This window comes from Chlamydotis macqueenii, chromosome 2, assembly GCF_036417535.1.
Source record: "Chlamydotis macqueenii isolate bChlMac1 chromosome 2, bChlMac1.mat, whole genome shotgun sequence".
NCBI lineage: Eukaryota > Metazoa > Chordata > Aves > Otidiformes > Otididae > Chlamydotis > Chlamydotis macqueenii.
The window spans coordinates 140,154,701-140,175,610 of NC_141557.1; the positions used below are offsets into that span (position 1 = coordinate 140,154,701).

The window sequence follows — 20,910 nt, forward strand, 5'->3', positions numbered from 1 at the left end:
ATGTAAAACATCTTGAAGGAAATCTTGGCCCTATTTAGAGAGCAGAAAAATCTCCTTTGCTTTTCCTAGAACAGATTTCGAGTCTTATACCAACAGCATACATCCACAGGGAATCGCTTTATGCTCTTGTCCTTGATTATGTGCCCTTGGAAAATACTCCATCGGTAAGTTTCTAGGCACGTTAAATTTATGCATCAAAGCATTTTTCAAAATTCGATGGTCGCATCACTTTCAAAACAAAAGAAAAACCCTAACAAATACAATACACCCAACTGCGCACACATTTCTTCTCTGAGAAAGAGGGTGAGCAAATAAACACATGGTGTATTTCACTTGCAATGCTGACAGCATAGTTGGAAGGTGCTCAGAGATCATTATAAGGATCTCAAGAGAACAGAAAAGTGATGCACTGAAGAGCTTTAGAGAGATTCCTACTGACCACAGCAGACTTCAGATCAGGCAAACACAATCTGTGTCTTATAGAGAGACTTAAAGGCAGTGCTGACAAACATGTAATCTGAATCTGGAAATATCCATATGGAGAAAGTAGAGTGCTGAGGTCAGTATTTTATGAATCTTCCTGACTATATCTTTAAAAAAGATTAAACTTGTATGCCTTTAAAATAGCAACACTATATACATGTATAGTTTCTGATTGCTTGGTTATTTCGAGTATTCTTAAGTAACATAATTTTATTACTGGCATATGTCCTCTAGCTTTCCACAAAAGAGTATAAAGCAAGAACTGGATTGCAATATAAAGTTATACGTCATGTTAAAAATTAAAAGGATTTATAGAATATAACTTTGTATCTTGAGAGTCATCTAATCTGTCTTCAAAGTCAAGACAAAACCGTCTATGGCTACAGGGCTACAGCACTCCCAACACAGAGCGCTTTAGCTGTCCTCTGAAAAATGCAGTAATGAAGATCTCTAACCCCCTCCAGACAATCTCTTCTGCTGTCTGATTGTTCTTATTGTTCAGCAAGCTGCCTAACCTAAATTTCTTTTTGCTGTAATTTAAATCTGTTACTTTAGTCATTCCCCACTGAATCTAGAGAAAAGTCTATTGCGTCCTTTTCCTCAACTTTCTGCTTATAAAAGACCGAGATTATTTTCCTCCACCTTCTCCTCACTAAACCTCATTTTTCTCCCTCTTATCCACACTTTACAGATGTCTGATCACCCTCTGTTCTGTTGCAGGATTCTCCCCAGCGTTTTTCTTGGTATGATTTAGAAGGACTTTGAACTGAACCCTTTCTGCAGAGGCCCTGTGGAGGCCGAGTGGGAGAACGACTTGTTCGTCTAATACCCAGGTTTCTGCAGTACTGCCCACTACCATGCAGCTGCAAAAATGAGCTGATGGGATGGCACTGAGTCACATTCTGATTATTCACTGTCATACCCAGACTCCTTTCTGAGGAACTGTTACCTGCTCTGTTATTTCTCCTCTTGTTCTTGCTTCAGTTTGTCAAAAATCTGACGCTCTATGCTTATTTGTACTGAATTGTGCTCTATTGTCTGAATTCTGTCATAGTTGGTCAAAATCTTTTTAATCTTATCTCCTAAAGTGCTTACAGCTTGGCATTGTCGGCAAATTCAAGAAAGATACACGTCACAAGTGACTTGAAATACCAAATCTTTCAACAATCCTGGAAAACCCTAATCAATATATCTTCCGTGCTGGCTGTGAATCCCTGACAACTCATCTTTCATTACAACTCTCCATTTTTTTGTGCACTCACCTTCCTGCACTTTAAACCAAGTCAGGTTTTCCTAGCTCATTTATGAGAACCTCATAATGTCAAATGGCTTCCCAAGATGCAACGAGATGATATCTACTGCTTTTTCTCTGTCCATAAGGCCTCTTAGCCTGTCAAAGACAGAAAATCACATTAATTAATTACGGTTTGTCCTTGACAAGCCCATGGTGATCATTGGTTCTGACCATACAAATTTGAAGTCCTAATGGGGAGAATACTTGATTATCTGCTCTTGAGTTTATTTTATTCTTAAGTCTCACAGTCTGGCTAGAAATTCTTTATATAGCCTTCCTGCTTTGTAAAGAAATAAATTGTGCTTGCTCTTTCCCCGTCTTGTGAACTCAATATATTCTCAACAATTTTTCAAAGATCATTGCTAACAGATGTGGTATCAGCTAAACTTGATTGAATTTACCCTTCAAAAAGCATTTCTCTTATGCAAGAAATTCTCTAGCCTTTTCATGTTTTAATATAGCCTGTGTTCCTACACCTTTTTGTTGCTGTTAGTAACCTGTGAGTTAGTAACCTGTATTAGTAACCAGATTAGGATGACTTCAAAGTAGGAACCAAAGCCATAAAAATCCATTTTTCCCAGCATAGTCTATTATCAGCTTTCTTTTCCCTATTTCCCTGTTCATCAATTATCTTCCTAGTTCTGTAGAACAAGCTTTTAGCTAGGCCGTGTTATTTCATGCTGAGCAATGTTCTTTTAGCCCTCTTCACTTCAAAGTGATGTAAGCGTTTTGTTCAGATTTGTTTTAAAATACAGATCTTGGCTACCTCTGCATTCCTCTCATAGCTGATACTTGACAATCCACTTTTACTGAATCACTCAATACTATATTCTTGCGTTTAAGTCATTTATATGCGTTTCATAACCAAAGCCTTAATGTATGTGAACATCTCTCTGTGCCACACGACACAGGAACATGCAGGTCAGACATTGGGCTCACATTGCCACCTCCTCCCGTCCCCTCAAGGCCCCATGATTTAGCAGCTCACGTGAATTAGCTCATCGCTCGTGGCCTCTTTTAAAATTCAGCCTCTCCCAGCAAATCAGCTCCTCTTTGATCATTTAGCAATTTCACAGGGTCTGTCCCCAATTCCAGTTATGCCATGCTAATAATCCTTGACTACAACACTTGTCTGTAATAATCTCAAAATGATTGGTTTTAATTGGTTTTCATTTTTGCAACAGAACAAACTGAAGTGGATGTGCTAACGTGTTTTATAATCTGAAAGAGCAATTGTCTGATGGTGTGGGAGAGAGTTGGAATGAAAAGGGGTAATCCATGTTTCATTTTCCTGCTGTCACTTGGGGAAGAAATAGGTCCTGTTCACACAAACCCAGACAAACTAATTGTAGTGTTAGTTAAATACTACAGTTGTACAGTTGGAAAACAGCCTCTGCCATAGTTAGCATGGACTGTGGTGGGTATATCCTGCCCAGAGGTTTTTCATGGACTGCTTTCACAGCCTGAGTCTTTTCCCTTTTTCCTCTCTGTAGATTATCAATTCAGTGGTATTGCTGATTCTGCTGAGCGCCCTGACCGATCCTGACCAGTACCACCTAACCAGTGCTGAATTAGGGGGTGAATTTGAATTTATGGATGATGCCAGTAAGTACAAACTGTCTGAATAACTAACACTCATTGCTTCAGTGTTTGTGTAACTGTCCCATTGTTTCAGTAATTATTGTCCTTTAATTATTGCTTCACCTTAGTATCTTATAGATGCATTTTTATTATGAAAGGTGTGTTCATGGCACAGTTCAAACTAGTTACCAATTAGTAACCTTATCTGTTACCTATTTGTAATCCAACTGGCCTGGCCTGGCCGGGGCAGAGCCAGCCCTTGACATGGAGATGTTATCCCTGAGCATGATGCTGAAAGCTCCAGGGGGATTTTGCAAGACAAGGGGAGATACATAGTCTCTGCACCTCAGCGCTATGTGCGGTAGTGCCTGCACATGCATAAGGCCCATGCCGCTGTTTATGTAACTGGCTAAAAGTGTTAGTTCATGTTGTACATATTTACACAACCCCCATATGCACATGGCATGACTTGCAGAAACCTGTTGCAATAGATGCAAGTATAAACATTGATTGTACAGTCATAGGTGTATAGTGATAACACAGGGCTGCTTCCTTCTCTCACCAAAGGACATCATAGAAAATCTTCAATACGGTTTCAAGGAAGAGTGAGACAGGCCATCTATGCCTCCTGCAAAAACCTCCTGTCCTTTGTAAATGTTTCTTCCATGACTGTTTCAAATTATTTGGTGATGTTTAGTTTGTTGACTTGCTTTGAAGGTTTAATTAGTATCTAGAAAAGTTTTTCCTCTATGTGATTTTTATTAAAATGTCTATTTATTTTCATTTCTCCTGACAAGATTGTTACATTCAACATTTCTCACAGTAATCTAAAACAAGGTCTCTACTAGTTACACTGGTGTCTTGCTGCTCAGAATCACACACATCCACAGCAGAAGGCTCAAAGTCCTTTCCTCCTTCCTACTGAAGTCAATAAAAACATTAGTAGGAAAAGGAATAACCCCACACGTGGGAAAAATAATTGTACTCGTGGTGTGTCAGAGCTGCTGCATATCAGTTAAGGGATGCTTATTTCCTCAAGTTCTTTAGTGCAGATATGCCTTGAGAGTCTATATTTAATTAATAATAAGGGGCAATTGCTACTTTATTGTGTCTTCATTGAAAAGCTACCTACAACTTCTGACTAAAAATCTTTTTATATAACTGGATTTAAGAAAGTAAGGACCGTAGTATATACAGATGGGCTCCTAGCTGATTCTGACATATTAAAACTGACTGCCTTGTCCTAATTCTCAGAGATTAACCTTGGTAATGACTGTCTGTCAGTGTGGTTTTATATAGCCGACATCAGAGGCCTGCCAGTGCCCAAGGCTTTAAAATAGTAATTCTGTTTTGTAATGCAATAGCTGTCAGATCAAGTACATTAGGGATTTCCATCTACACTTGAAAATTTTATTTTCTATACTTTTTTATCAAGGCTTCTGAAGTGAACCCTGCAAGACTGTAAAAGGATGGCTTGTGGGCCAAGCAACCTCATTTCCATTCAGTAAAGGGAACATTTCACAGGCAGTTAAATTACGAATGAACACTTGAATTAATGTCTCCTTTTATTCTTTGACTCCCCCTGGTTTAATGCCTTCCTGAGTAAAGGCAGTTGAATCAGGCTACTGGCTTCTATATTTACTGGAAATAGCTGGCAGGAGATATTTTTTTCCCTTTTTTTTCTTTAAGTACGACTATATTTGTTCAAATCTGAGGAAATATTTTCTTATGAGATAAAGCATCAGACAAAATTCCATGTGCTCTTCTCTTGTCCTACTTTTATTTGTCTTTTTTTAAGAAATGTTTCCCAGGTTAGCTACATGTGCTGAAATTCTTAGATGTGAAACCATGAGTACAAAATACAGGAGGATACATCAATTTTAATGCTAATGAAGGTCCCAAAGTTGTTAACTATATGTACTTGTGTTGACAAATAATAGTGATGGAAATACGAGTACCCATTATTCTCATTACTACTTTTGATACCCCTGTCAAGAGCAAATCAAAAAAGAAAGCAGACAGATTTTGCATGTAAAATTATCACTCTCTTTCCCTTCCTCCTCAAACAGGCTTCTTCATAAAAGATTTGAAAATATCAACCGGAAATAAACTTATCAGCTGAGTCATAGTAGTGGAACTTGAAGTTCCATGTAGTAGTGGCTAACCCAAAGTTAATAACCTATTTCCCTTCACTTCCAAGAAAGCAGGATTCTCCCAATATTTGTATTCATATTTATTTCTGGTTGTGCTCAGGCCTGGTTTAGGGAGAATTTTCAATTTTCTGTTCCAGCAGTGGGAAAAACTCCTGCCATGTGCAGAGCCAGAGCCAGTCTAGTGCAAACTGCTTGAAAATGCCAGAGCAGCATCAGTTCTTCTGCGAATGGCTGCTCAGCCTTAATGTCAGGATTTAGGATTTAGCATCCTTCCCAGGGTGTTACCAGAGGCTCCAAAATCCTTGTTTGATTAAGCAGAGGAAGGATTTACCTGAGCACTTAGAAAAAGCTGTAGGTTATAGCTTTTCACTTCTATTCTAGAAAAGGAAACAAGGGGGAAAATGATCTGCCAAGACTTACCGTGCAGCAGATGGATGTACTGGAAGACACCCGCATGTGTGGTTTGGCTGTGGTTTGACGTACATCTGGGAGCCGGGGAAAACGCTGGGGTTCCTCCTGAGCTGGGTATTCATCTGAGCCCACTTAGTCTCATCTTTCTTTTTATTTCCTTAGGGCCTGAGGGAGTTTATGAACTAAAAGCTGGACTAGGAAAAATTAGAAATGTGTGAGCTGCCCAATGTAATATTGCTGCTGTTAAAAGACGAATAATCTCTGGGCAGGAGATGGAAAAGCCCTATAAATCATTTTGACTTCCCAGAGGATTTCACCTGAGCCTCCTTCTGAGCTTCTCCAGATACACAATGATCCTGACATGTCAACAGCCCAAATAAACAGCGAGTGCTGCTTGGTTTTATTTACTGCCTTCAGAGCATCACAGATGCGTGATACTTCATAACTGTATCACAACCAGGACTGAAATCCTGTGTGTGCCCTACAGAAACTGAGGGGAACTTTGACACCACTGCCAGCACCTCAGGCCAAAATCTGCCTGTGTCCCTGCCCTGGGAAGGGCAGACAAGATAAGCAGAGGTCTCAAGGCAGGGCAGGATAATGTGATGGTCTCTGCTGAATGTGACATGCATCCAGGGCTGAAAAAGATTAATTCAAATAGAAAAATTTGAATAAGGAAACCTACAGACTGCAGACTTGGACTCCTGTTGGAGGGTAAAGGTCAGTGGTTGAGTAGGTCCTGCCCCAGTCCATCAACATCACCAGTGTAGCATCAGGCCTATGTCACAGGGAGGGGGGAAAACTAGATCCCTGCCCCAGCGTAGCATATTCAGGGCTGCATCTTCCCCTCCAGGCTTATCCTCTGGAGTAAATGAGCTAGGCTCAAAGGTTCAGAAAGCTCTTTCCTTCTCATTTCGTCTCCCTCCTTTGCTGGAGAAAAATTGCCACTGCCGCATGGGTTGCACCCCAGGAAGCAATGGTGTGAGGCTGCACAGCAGCTGGCAGCAGCACTGAGCTTGCACAAGCAGCTTGGAGGAGAGACTGAGGCGGTAATCCTTAGCTGGCAGCAAGGAGGCCAGGCTACTGGATAAATAAGGCTAGGAGGGTGGGCAAAATGACCTGAGGATTGCAGGCTGCTGATAGCAGCTTTTGGGTCCCTGCTGTCAGAACTGTGAGCCAGCAATTAACTCCAGGGCTGGGGCAACTGATGAGCTGGAGGATTTGAGGTCTCCATCACTCCACACAGGTCCTGGCTCAGGGATTGGCCTTGCTGGCTGCTCCTCCCTGTCCCCACAGCACCCACCACCAGCCTCCCCTGAGAGAAGAGAGAGGAAGGGAAGGAAATGCTCATAAGATGGTTCGAGGCAGCGCCAGCTGTGGAGCTTGCTGTGCACACTAGTACCCCATGGCAGGAGCTTTACCCAGCCCCAGTAGCATTTTCTCCCCAAAGCAGGAAGCAGAAGTCATCACAGGCAGGAAGGTAGGATCTCACTGCAACGCATAAGAGGAAAAAAATACAACTGTTTCTTTAAACCCAAGCAGAAAACTCAAAAAGCTGTCTAGGACAATAGGCTGTTGTAACCACTGGAGTGGTTGAAGTACAGCCCTTCTAGTTGTGAATGCCACAGAAAGTACAGCATGGCAGGAAAATAATTCACACACCCCTGTTAGCTTCTCATTTAATGTGCTACATATCTAATTTCATTCTCATGAATTGAAGCCGACACAGCTCAAAAAACCCAACGAAGCCTTAAATGAGAAAGAACCAGCTTGAGCCAACTAGGACTTGGCACAGTGGAGCACAGCTAGAGAGACACCGGAGACAGGGAGCACGAGCATGTCAGACCAGAGCTTCAATATCAAGATTATTGTAGTGTGCTAGGCTCTGGCTCTGAACCAGAACTGCCGTGGTCATGAGCAAAGCGAGCCCTTTGACTGCTGTATCTGCTGCAAACGGCAATGACAGCAGCTTCCGCTTGGACACAGTGAGTAGGTGACTGGGATTAAGAACGGACAGAATAAATACACAAGCAGTGCCTTCAAATTGATGGTTAAAATTAAAATATTGATCTTTTTCAAGAGGTTCAATGGAGGTTAGTGGCTACCGGCAGGCATTTCCATTTCTCTCCTTTTCTTTCATCACCTCGATCTCACCCAGTCTATTCAAAATCATTTTGATTTCACAGGATGTATGTGGGCAGCCAGAGTAAACTACCACACAAATAAGAGTGTCTGAAGAGGCTCCAGTGCCTCATATCAGCATGGGTTTATTTTGTGGGTGCTTCTTGCTCTTGAATGTGGAATTCAGATCAGCTCTAACAGGTACAGCACAGCCTTACAGCTCCTAGAAAGCTGGAGACTGGTCATGGCAATGCAGCTCAGACATCTACACTGGATGCCTAGGTTTGCTGCACAGTCAAAATGTTCAAGGAGGTGCCTCTGAAGAGCAATTTGGGATGAAGAGCAATTTGGGATGCAGTGGGATGTCATACCTCCTGAATTATGCCTCCTGATGGCATTTCCAAGTGGCCACAAGCCGAGCTGTGTACAACCACCGAGTAGAAAGCAGTGAGTGCAGGGGTGCAGCTAACATCAGCACAGAGTGCTGGTGCCTCTCCTGTGTGGGACTTGCTTATTTTGACAGTAAGACAATAATTCAAGCATTTGTGCTGTGATTAAGGACATCTGGACTCCAGGCCCTCATCAGACTACAGTGGTTTAAATGTGCTCCTCCAAGTGCCCAGGGAAGGGCCCCCATCCATTAAATTAGGAAGTAGCCTGCCATAGGACCTCTTCTGTTGCATTTGAGTCCCTATGCAGTCACAGGGACAAAATTTGGGGGCAAGAGTGAGAGAACAAGAGTCCTGAAACTCAGGACACAGGTACTGTCCTAGAAAGGGGAAGACTTAGAGTTCTAAATCCTTACTCCTGCCATTGGTAGGTATGGTACCCAAGGAGCTTGTAGCCTAATGTACATAAGCACCCTCTGGAGATGCCCTCACCAGCCAGCGACACTCTCCTTTTGTTTATTTTTCCGCCAGCTTCACAAGTCTTAGGTTCCTCTCTGCATCGAGGGCCAGCAGAAATCTGGATTAGCACTGGCAGGAGCTCTGCACTGGTGCAAGGTTTGGATTCTCTTATGTCGAGGAGGATCAAGGATTGGGTCCTTTGTCTTCTACATGGATGATCATACTGGTATGCTGGAAAAAATGACAGACAAGACTTGGTCTGTCCTTCCTCTTCAGCGATGACCCAGGTGAACGTGCACTGCTGCCTGGTGATGGTAGGTGAGACCTGCCCACAGCCACCAGATCAGGACCTTTCAGGGACTTTGATGCAGGCTCCAGGGCACCTACCCAGAACCTCATTTTGATGCAGCCAGGGAGGTGGAGGGACTGTCCCGTGCTATGGGATGTTTCTCATCATGTGCGGGATTTAGATGTTGTGGCAACTCTGTGATCAAGTGGAAGCATCTTCACACATTGAATGCCTCCAAAGTCAGGCAATGATGGGTAGTAAACAGGCTGAACACCATCAAGTATTTGCACGTCTCAGATCCACCACATGTTTCATCAAGGCAGATAGTTTAAATGCACCTGGTGACAGCGCTGTGAACAGCAGGTACCTCACAGGTACTGAGAGAGATGGGATCTCTAAAGTCAGATCCTGTATACCTCACGTCCTCTCTGCTCTTTGTGCACTGGCTTAGCCTTGGAAAAGTAGTTGCAATGTTCAGTCGCACTCCCAAACTCACTATAAGGTCAGGTTCAAAAATACACTTCTGGATCCTCACTATGTCCTACAGTGATATCAAGGGAGGTATATAGGAAAAGACCAAACGTGATTTTCCCCCAAACCCCCCAGGATCTCCTTCCAGCTGTTCGTGGCTTAAGAACTTCTTAAATCTAATGAAAAGTTAATTGGAAGCTGAACAGCAATAGAAGAAAAAAACAGGAGTCCTGTAATAACTCCAATCAAAACCTTAAAGAATATTTTGCTTCCTTTAGTACTTCACCTTTCCTGACAGTTATACATCTTCATTAATAAACTGCATATCTCTGTAGTATTCTTGGTTGAAATGAAAATTTCCAAGATGTTATTTCTGTGCTAAGGTGCCTCTACCTGCCAATTTTGGTTTTAAAATGTAATTTATCCTTTTCCAAAGTTTTTAGAGACATGTGAGCGATGGTATAAAGAAGCTAATAGTGCAAAAACAATCTGTAATGCAGAAAAGCAGACACTGTCTGACTACAAAAGTCATCTTCACTGGTAAAATAGTCCTCTAGTCAAGTCTGCTCCTGATTTTTGAAAATCTTCAGAAAAATTAAAACATTCATGGCATCTCCACAGCCTTGTAGAGGATGCAGGAGCTTCTGCAGCATAATCATTGTCTGTGTTTCTCATATTTAGGAGGTTTCCCACAAGAGCCAGAGATTTCCTTCAGCAATGGCTGAATGATGCACCTGCTCCTGTCTCCACCCCACTTCCCACCCTGCCCTTTGAGATGCACTACAGGAGGTAGATGGTAAAATAACTGAACCAAGCTCTGAATTTATCTGCAATCATCTTGATGTGTTTCTCTTCCAGATATGTGCATTGCCACAGCAATTTCTCTTCTTATGATTCTGATCTGTGCAATGGCCACATATGGCGCATATAAGGTAATTCATTATATTCAGTAAAGACATGAATCAAGTAAACCATGCAACTCTGTAGAAACAAAATTAAGAAAATTGCTTTCTAACAATCTCTTGTTTAGTTGTTTAGCTGAAAACTGGGAGGGGAAAAAAACAGTCAAAGAGCCAGCAGAACTGATTGCTTAGACCGGTGATATTCCAGGGCCACATGCTGCAGGCAGGAAGATTGCCCAGTTGTGTTCACTGTCTGCAGTTTCAAATTTGAGTAAGCTCTGGGCAAACTGTGAATTCAGAGAACCGAATCTTGTGCCTACCAAAGTTAAGAGAATTTTTTCCCAATCACCTCCCAAGACTGTGGTTTGTCCAATATTAATCCTATTAATTAGGGGGAAAAAGTGTCCTATGGTTTCTAAACATCCTAGTATAATGAGTTGTGGGACTTACACCACAAATATTACAGCAGTTCAACAGCCAAGCTGACTTGGCCAACCCTTTTGTCTGAATGTCGTATTTCTTTCAGTCCATTTAACAAGTTCTTTTCTCTTACAGCTTCATGAAATGTAATGCATTTTGTCAAATATTCCTTAGATTTTAGTGCAGAAAGACATATATCCTCCTATTTCAACTTGTGGCTGATGAGTGTTTATCTAATTTCCTTTTTAGCAACATGCAGCTTGGATCATCCCTTTCTTCTGTTACCAGATCTTTGACTTTGCTCTCAACACATTGGTTGCCATCAGTGTACTCGTCTATCCCAGCTCAATTCAGGACTATCTCCGCCAGCTGGTAAGTTACTCGGTGTTCACAAACCTTTGGGGGCTTTGAGAGAAAAAACCTGTGCAAGGTGCAGTTTGTCTTGTATATCTAGCCAATGGTTTCCTATTGACTTCTCATGCAGTCCTTGAAAAGTCCTCTCAGTCCTTGCTAGTCTGTATTCAACATCCTTGCAAGGTTACCTTCCCAACTTATTACAATATTTGTGTGGAGCTCTGGAGTTTTGTAATGTTGGGGAAGCTCTCAGCACCACTTCATTTAGAATGAGACTCATGTTGCAAGACATAGATAATAAGCAGTTGCTTTTGGATTCAGAGTTATTGTGTTCACATCCAGTGGCTTATTTCTGGTGCTATTTTAAGGATGTTTTGTTACTCCTTTTATTTTATTTGATGACTTTAACACAGATTTCATTAGGCAGGAGTCTGATTCAATGTAGGTTTGTTTTTGCTAGAAAATATTATTGATCTGTGGGACTGAGTGCAGAGGAGGCCACAAAGATGATGAGAGGACTGGAGCACCTCTCCTATGAGAACAGGCTGAGAGAGTTGGGGCTGTTCAGGCTGGAGAAGAGGAGGCTCTGGGGAGACCTTATTGCGGCCTTCCAGTACCTAAAGGGGGCTTATAAGAAAGAGAAGCTCTTTAGTGGGGTCTGTTGTGCTGGGACAAGGGGTAATGGTTTTAAAATGGAAGGAAGCAGATTCAGACTGGACATAAGGAAAAATTTTTTTACAATGAGGGTGGTGGAACACTGGGACAGGTTGCCCAGAGAGGTGGTTGATGCTCCAGCCCTGGAAACACTCAAGGCCAGGTTGGATGGGGCTCTGAGCAACCTGATCTGGTTGGAGATGTCCCTGCTTCTTGCAGGGGGCTTGGACTAGGTGACCTTTAAAGGACCCTTCCAACCCAAACTATTCAATGATTCTATGATTCTGTCTTAGGGACAATTAGAGGCTGCCTTCTTGCCATGTTCTACTTTGGCCAAACATCCATAGCCAGTATTGTGCAAGCTTACAGGGTGTGACTGCAACCACCTGCAGCAAAGACAAGAGCCCACCGACCTCTAAGTCATCACAGGATCTTGGCCATATCTGACAAGGTTCAAGTAGAGTTGCGGAGCTCTGGAGAAGCTAATGCTGCTTCTGTCTCTGAAAATCTGCCTAGAGAGCCTGAATACAGATTAGCTTGGCAGTGAACTTTGTTATGTGGATGGATAACTAGCTAGGGCAATATAAATAACAGGTAATGAGAAACAGCAGGCAGATAAGTAGCCACACAAATCTGCAGGAAGAGGCAATGTGTCAAGCCAGCGGGAGCTGGGATGCATCAGGGGCCGGCTATCCTTCACCTTATTTAACACCCGCCTGCATTCACAGATAATGGTACACTGAAAGGGAAGCTGAGGAATAATTCAAAAGGTTCTCAGAGATACTAGAGGGAAAGAGCAAATTAAGGGCATAGCTTGATGAGTGCTTCAAGCTGGCTCTGCCGCTGGCTGGAGCCCTCCTGCCCATGCTTCGTCTGCAGTCCCTGGCTTCCACATGGGTGCCAGCCTCGCTCTTGTGGCTGCACAAGCATCTATGTGGCCACAGGAACTGCCCCTTCCTTCCCAGAGCATGAGTTGTAACCAGGTTTTACTCTGCCTTGGTCACTGTATGAGAATGTGAGGGGGACAGGAGCAGGCTGGGTACTAGGCACCAAAAATCTCCTGCTCTTCTGCTGAAAGCCTGGTGTCACATCTGGAGACAGCTCACTGGAAGAGCAAAGAGCAGCTGATTCTCTCAAAACGTCTGCTAAAACATCACTGTTGTTCCTGCACATAAAAAAAATAAGACGCCCCTCCATAGCAGAAATACAAGGAGCAGGCCTTGGAAGGTGCTGGGAACGGTGCAGCAGAGCACTTTGTGAGCTGCGTTGCTGCTCTGGAGCATTAAAATCTCTGGCTGCACATCTTTGCCTTGCTGCTGTAAATAATTTTCTGGACCGGTAATAAAATGCTGCAAGACTTCAGGAGTGCTAAACTGTCAGTGCTCAAAAGGGCAAAGGGGATTTCCAGGATAATTATAGGCTGATTAGCCTGACATTGCTACCAAGCAGAATAATAACAGAAGGGCTGAGAGGAGAGTCCATTGATAAAGGATTAGACCAGAGGAGTATGATTAATGATTGCCAGCATGGTTTCATGGAAAATCAGTCCTGCAAGCACACTCATTTTCTTTCACTGACAAGATTACTGGCTTTGTCAATAAAGATGGGTAGGAGCATTATAGACTTTCGTAAGGCATTTGACTTTGCAGCATGATGCTCAGAGCAACAATAAAGCACTAGATCGATAAAGGATGTATCAAATGGATTAGGAGAGGTCAGTTGGCAGGCTGCAAAGGGTCGTGGTCAAGCCGACTATCTGCCTATGAGTTTCTATTTTGGGTAGAGAAAGGTCTCCAGGAATCAGCAGTAGATTTCATGCTCTTCCTAACTTCCATTAATAGCCTTGGTACCCAAAAGGCTCTTCCCAAAGGCTAACGTCAGCCTTGGGAGAGCTTCCTCAGGCTCGCTGTCTAGAGGGATCAAGTCCTCTAGCAGGAGGTTGTGAGCAGAAGCATAATTTAGCTGTTCTGTGTCAGCCTCTGGAAGTCCCTATCCCTGCATTGCCCAAAGTGAGCACATCTCTGCATTTCCCAGAGGCAGTACTTGTGACTTTTCCCAGCAAAAACACTTCTAATAAAACCTGTGGCTGGCAGAGATTAATGAAGTAGTAAATAATAATAATGATTGAGCCATTAATCAGAGTGAGCTAGACTGACTGAGAACCTGAGCTCAGTCATTAACGTGTGCTACATTGCTAAATGCAAAGAAATATAAAAATATGAATACAGATGAGCATACAGTATGGCAGTTGTGCCTGGGATGCAGTGACCCTGAAAGCAGTCTAGGGAACTAAGTGCCGAAACAAAAGTCCCTAAATTTTTTTGCTGTTTGCAAAAACTCCTCAGGGGATTTCTGGACAAAAATCCCAGCAATGAATAGTACTGGAGAGGAGACTTCCTTTCTCAGTTGGTGACATAGGTTTCATCTGTCTGTTTGTGGTGTCTGGTTGTAAAGAAGAATGCTTAAAAGTCAGAGAACATGCAGAAAAGTTCCTCCCAAAACTATATGAAAGCTGGATACTTTGTAGGATGATGAGAGACAATCAGCTTTTCCTGCTTAGCTTACCAAGAAAGGAGACCAAGAGGTGATGCGGCTGGATTTTTCATATGCGGAATAATGAGGTATTGACAGGCTGTTTAAATTACATGAGAGGCATAATGATAACGAGTAGCTAAACACTAGTCCAAGTTAAGTTCATTTAGAAAGAAGGAGACAATTCTATTTTATCACTCACAGTGGACATCAGTGATGAAAAAAACTACCAAGAGCTGTGGTGAATTTTGTACAGCTAATGTCACCTGTTCAACAAAGTTTTGAAGCTGTTTTGAAGCTGTTCTGTATCTGCTTTGAAGCTGTTTATGCCTCCTGTGTCTTAGCTGTGGTCCCAAGCACAAGTGGCTCAGCAGGAATCCCTCAGACCCTTACCTGGAAGGGCCACATCAGCTGGCAAAAGATCGTTACATTTAGTTCAGAGCAAACACACTGTCTGAGGGAGCAAAAGCGAAAGGGAGAGGTGAAGATCACATCCCCTGGTATCAGATACTCAGGCAGACAACGAGATGAAACTAAAAACAAGCTTTTCAAATTTTTGACAATAATGCCATCAATGCAGTGCTAGTGCTCAAATTTTGTTAAACAGGCTTGTACCCATGGACTTGTTTCCCTACCTTTTAATAATATTCACGGTAGATAGATTTGCCATCTCAAATATCGCATTTAGAACAAGAATGCAGTTAATAACCTTGTCTCTTCAGGTGAGACCTGAGTCATGCTGGTTGGGTGTGATCCCTCCTGACAATTTATAAATAAGCCCGAGAGTCATCTTGTCCTCACCCCCTTTGCAGACGTCTGCCAAGGTAGGCAGAAAGCATAGGAGGGGATTGTGTTTCTTCCTGGCATTCTTACAGTTTTTGGTCCTCTAAAGCTACTTTGAATTTGGGGACTGATATTTTAGGGAGCACAGCTCCATAAGGGAAATGAAAAATCCCAATAGTTTTTCAAATCCGTTATTGAATATCTGGAAGAAGGTATGCATTATGTGATGGAATATATTTGGCAGTCTCAGAAGAATTTTTTTTTATTGCTCTAAGGTGAAAACCGTATGTTTTGAACTATTTCTACTTCCCTATGCTGCTAACTAGAACTATATTATTTATTCACTTTGGTGCAGGTCTGTCAGATTTCACTGTCTGTGATGAGTTGCAAGCTACTCTGAAGCCCTCAGTGTACTTTTAGCAAGATGATAAATGAGTACTTATCATTAGGCTAGGCAGAGCCCTAGCTGAAAATGTTGCAACTGGAAAATACAGAACATTGTGTTCACAGGCTATTTGGTAATGTCAGCCTATACTGGCTGCTTCTTTCAGAGGTGCAAGTGTCTTTGGAAACTTTTTGTTGCCTTTTAATACCCGGTTGCACACAGGTGTGCCACTTAATTCCCATAGATTGCAAAAGCATCTCAGCTTGAAGGGTCATGTAAAATAAGTAGATGTTACAAATCTGACATTTGAAATGTATGGCAATCACATGTGATAAAACTTTCTAAGAGTTATGTTGGACATCTTGGTCATCACTTCAAGGCCAGGTTGAATGAGGCTCTGAGCAACCTGATCTAGTCGAAGATGTCTCTGCTCCTTGCAGGGGGGTTGGTCTAGATGGCCTTTGAAGGTCCCTTCCAACCCAAACCATTCTATGATTCTGATTATCAGTGTTAATAGAAAAACAAAAACCTTCACATGCATGAGTAAAATAAAAATTCTTTTGGTTCTTGGAGCAGTAGTGGTCTAAAGCAGTTTGACCTAAAGCACATTTATTTTCTTTAGCCCTACTAAATCTTTGATACATAGGCTTTCTAAAGGCTTCAATTGAAACACTTCATCTCCTGTCATCCAACAACAGTATACAAAATGAATCGAAGCAGAGAGAACAGGCTAATCGGCAACTGAGTTATGCAAAGTTGTTTTTTATTAAAGTACAGGGCTAATACAGTTCATCTAAAGAAAATTTCAAAGTATACTAAATAGTTTTACTAAAGGACTGCCTACAATGCTGCTGTCTAACAATTCAGGTGGTATCAGGCATGCTTCTAAATCCTAGAGGAAACATCTAGAGAACATAAAAAAGATTAAACCTAAGGAAACTATAAACTAAAGCTTAAAAAAGGAATATCCTTTCTGAGATTTTTAATGCCATTTTATAATTCCAAAGAAGAAGTACTACTAACTTCATAGCAGAGCTTTAAAAATTCTACAGACACATTACTGTTTTCTTTCAATTTTTTAAGATTCTGATACTCTGAAGATTGTAACTGCTGAATAAGAACGTACACCATCTTTTAAAGTGGATTTTTTTTTGTGGTCCAAGGGAAAGGAAAACATGAAAGGTTAAGCAAGCAGGCTGAGGGAATAAGAAATGGTTTCAGCCTTGGACTTTTTATTCTTCTTGTGCATTTGTACAGTGTTGATGCAGTAGAAATACACTTTCAATGCAAGTTTTAGACTCTTTTTTAGTGCCTAAGAGAGCTTTTCTATGCATAAATAGTATTTTTTAATTGACAATTTACCAGCTATATTATTATGTATGCAGCCCTCTTTGTGTCCATGACAAGGTTAAAAATTACACTTCAGTTATGACTTCAGCATGCTGGTGCCACACCACTAAAACTACCTCTTGTTTGTACAGAAAATTTCATCAAAATGCAAAATCGCTCCTGTATTTCCAGTGACGGGCTTGATTTCCCCCCCCAGCCATATCGCCACCTCAGTCATAAGCCACCTCAGCTTCATCAAACCTTGCACAACATTTGACACTGAGTTTTTCCCAGAAGTTGCAGCACTGAGCCCAGTGCCTGGGGCCTACCTGGCATCAGGATTTCAGCTACTGGTCTCCCCACAGGAGAGCAAATCCCCAGCACAGGAGCAGAATTTTCTTCCCACATCAGTGTTTCAGCTTATCACTGCAGTCGGTGGAGGGCAATGGGTATTTGATTCGCCAAAACCACTGTTGGTACCCATTTTCCCTGGACATGAATGAGATTTTGTGACCAGCTGCTGCCATGGGATCCCAAGGGCCTCCTGACGGCACCAGCTCCATGATGGTGCCTGCACCAGGTGAGCCTGGAGCCAGCTGAGATGCTTCCCAGCATCTTTACTGCTTCTTTGCCAAAAGCTGCAGGTGTTATAAATTTCTTAATTGAAGGGGTTTGTAGTTGTGAGTCAAGATGAGACCATTTGTAGGCTAGCCTGGGCAAGCCAGCATTAAATGTCTTCTTGTTGTTAGGTGCCACCAGCCCCGGTTAACAAAGAGAATTTCTTCCATGCTGGCGTGATGCCCCTGGGCTATTCATCGGAGCCCCAAAACCTTTCTCTTCCACACAGCAAGCTGGGACTGGCTTCAGTTTTCACGCCCCGCACCAAAATCTCCTGGGCACCTGTGGGTGGGGTGACCACTGCATGGGTGCAGGACTTGCCTCCTTGCTGGGGCTTGCTTGCATCTCACATCTCTTCAGGACAGAGACTCAGAAAGCTAAGCCTGAAGGGGACAAACCACAGCATTTGCTCCTCATGTGGTCTCCTAGCTTGCTTTCACCTGAAACATGCTGATGTAATAGAGGGCCTGGCACTGCTCTGCGGCATGTGCTGTTCCCAGACTTGGCCAGGGGTCATGGCTCCAGCAGATGTTCCTGCTTTTCAAGGTAGCGGGAACTTTCTTGGTCATTTTCCCACCCTCCTCTTGCCCCCATGGAAATCTCAGTTGAGTTGACGTCTGGAAGCAGGCCATTAGGCTACAGCCAAGACCTCAGCATGCAGTCATCTACTCTTTGACTAGTGACTGGTCCCCAAAAACCAGAGCATAGGAGGACCAAAGTATCACTAGGAGTTTTTTATTACATTCACAAACTAGTTTGACTACTTTTTTAATGGTAGTCCAGTGCTAAAAGAAATTGTTTTGGGGTGGTTTTACTGTAACTGTCCCTGACTGAGTGGACTTTTTAACCACGTGCATGGCCTCCCTTCTGCAAGCAGGAGGGCAGACTGTGGCATTAATACTTACATTCTCTGCATATAAGGTTTATGTTTACTTTTCAGTGCATGTTTTCTTGGCATGTACTCTTGCTTTCTTGGTCTGTAGGTGACCGCATCCACTATATTTAGCAATAACCTTCTGTGAAAAAAAAAAAGAAGTAACATTGAATTATAGCAAGCCAATTTCCTACAAAAGCTGTACCTGGAGAAAGAAGATAATGTGATAAAAACTTGAGCCATGAAATTCAGTACAGGAACAGAAACATTGCTGTCAAGAAGCGGAAAACGTGCTTATGTAACATTTATCTGCAAACGGTTACAGCTGCTGTTGATGTTAACTACTCCGAACAGTTCATGGAAGCGCTAAATAAAGAGCTATTCTCACTAGCAGCTGTCCAGAAAAAAGAGAATTTCCTGATGCACTGGGCTGAGTTGTGGTGTAAGGGGTATTAAGGGGTTACTCTGGATTTATACAATCATAACCAAGAATATAGTTATAGCTCGGTCTAGTTAATTGTCCTGACAAGGGTGCAGAGCTGGCCTGGTTAAGTAATTAGACCTGTAAGGAAAAAGGGGCTGTGTGTGGAAGGAGCTAATGCATTCAGTTATAATAAGCTACTGTTGCAGCGGCGCTATCTTCTGCGGAGAACAGCTCTGTCTGTGAACAATGGTTTATTTTAACTGAAACAGGAACTTGTGCCTTGCAATATTTCGAAACGATTTGGAACATTCATTTTAAAGGGTGTGTTTTCTTTAAGCAGTAACACAATAAAACATTTTTAGAGGTTGTTTTTCAGCCAGTGCTCCTAAAGGAGCACAATTGTAAATCACTAGAGGTTACGCTAAGTAGGAAGATTAATTTTGTCACCTCCATTTCATGTATGAGATAACAGAAGGACCTGGAGCACATTTCGATTTGAAATCACATCATTGCCCCCCTGTAGAACCCGTGCCTCCACAGGGCATGCACTCAGACAGCAGCACTAACAAGTGCTCCTGGAGAAGTACTCCAAATTTAACCAAAATAATTTTAAGCAGAATAGACACTATGTCTTTTGGTGAAATATTTAGGTGAAAGGATTGTGCTGTCCAGCTTTTCCTGCTTTGACTTTCTGGAAGAAGCTGCCACTGGTCTTTGGCAACCAGTGCCACTATAAGAGAACTATCAGTTAGTAAGTACAGAACTGGCCTGCCGTTGCCCACAATGGCAGATTTCCTGCTGCAAAGTTCCCAGATAGCTGTCCTTTGCTGGTTTGTGTCAGATACAAGCCCAGTGTGCACAGAGGAAAAGGCAGCCCGCACCACATACAAAGCAAGAAGCAAACCCCTCAGCCCTTCAAAGAACATTTGGCAGCTGAGTCTTTGCAACACTTGTTCCAGCCAAACTTACCAAAACTGGTTATTGGTGCAGAGAGCTTGTGATTTAATAGATAACAGCAAGTTTTGTAAGCTGTTAATTATAGAGCGCACGAACTGAGTGGCTCTTAAATGGCTCGTGAGATTAACTCAGTGTTTTGCTTATTTTTGCTTATGCAGCCCACCAATTTTCCCTACAAGGAAGAGATCATGTCTGTGAACCCTACGTGTCTGGTTGTGATTATCCTCCTTTTCATAAGCATCATTTTGGCTTTTAAGGTAAGTGCATTACTGTGTATAGAGTCTACTTCTGGTTATGCGTGGAACATCTCTTGCTGGAAGGCCTGGCTTTAGAAGAGATGTAGGAAACTACAGACCGGGCAGCCTGACCGCTATATAAAGCAAAGTGATAGACATTATGGAAAAAAAACCCCAGAAAATCTCGTAAACACATGAACCTACAGGCCACAATGGGGACGCACGATGCTTGTAAGAGGAGCTCATGACACATAAATCCTTTGAAGGAGCAGGTCATACAGTGAACAAGAGAGAGACTGTTGGTACAGACTTGGTTTTTCAAAAGGTGTTTGGCAGAGCCTCTCAGGAAAGGCTTTAAAAAACACCCTGAACTGTGTAGGGACAAGAGAAAAGGTCATCTCACAGACTGCAGCTAGGAAATGGAGAATAAGGATAAATTATCAGTCAGTGAGACCCATACTGTTCAGAACATTCAAAAAAGATCTGGGAAAGGGAATGACATCTCACGACAACATTTTTTTTTGCAATGTAATTCAAAATAGAGAAAACAATCATCCAAGAAAGCTTTGCAGAAGGATCTCATGGCACTAAGTGACTAAGCAATGAAATGGCAGAGAAGCTCAGCAATGATAAATTCTAAGTGGTGCGCACAGAGGAAATACAATCCTGTTTCACAGACACGGCTATGGGCTCTGAGCTAAGTGTGACCACCTGAAAAAGGGATCTTGTAGTTGTGCAAAAATATTAGCTTACTGCTCAGTTCTGATCAAACAAGTAAATCAAATGCTAAG

The 20,910-nt window shown here is 42.4% G+C and overlaps 1 protein-coding gene across 1 annotated transcript in view; it reads left to right on the forward strand.

The window, feature by feature from the left end:
* The window catches only part of LAPTM4B (lysosomal protein transmembrane 4 beta), a 62,949-nt gene that overhangs the window by 14,577 nt on the left and 27,462 nt on the right, over window positions 1–20,910 (forward strand). Inside the window, exons 2-5 of the mRNA XM_086742493.1 lie at window positions 3,271–3,382; window positions 10,510–10,583; window positions 11,223–11,345; window positions 20,042–20,140. Coding sequence (XP_086598619.1) covers window positions 3,271–3,382; window positions 10,510–10,583; window positions 11,223–11,345; window positions 20,042–20,140 — 408 coding nt within the window. The remainder of the gene's footprint in view (window positions 1–3,270; window positions 3,383–10,509; window positions 10,584–11,222; window positions 11,346–20,041; window positions 20,141–20,910) is intronic.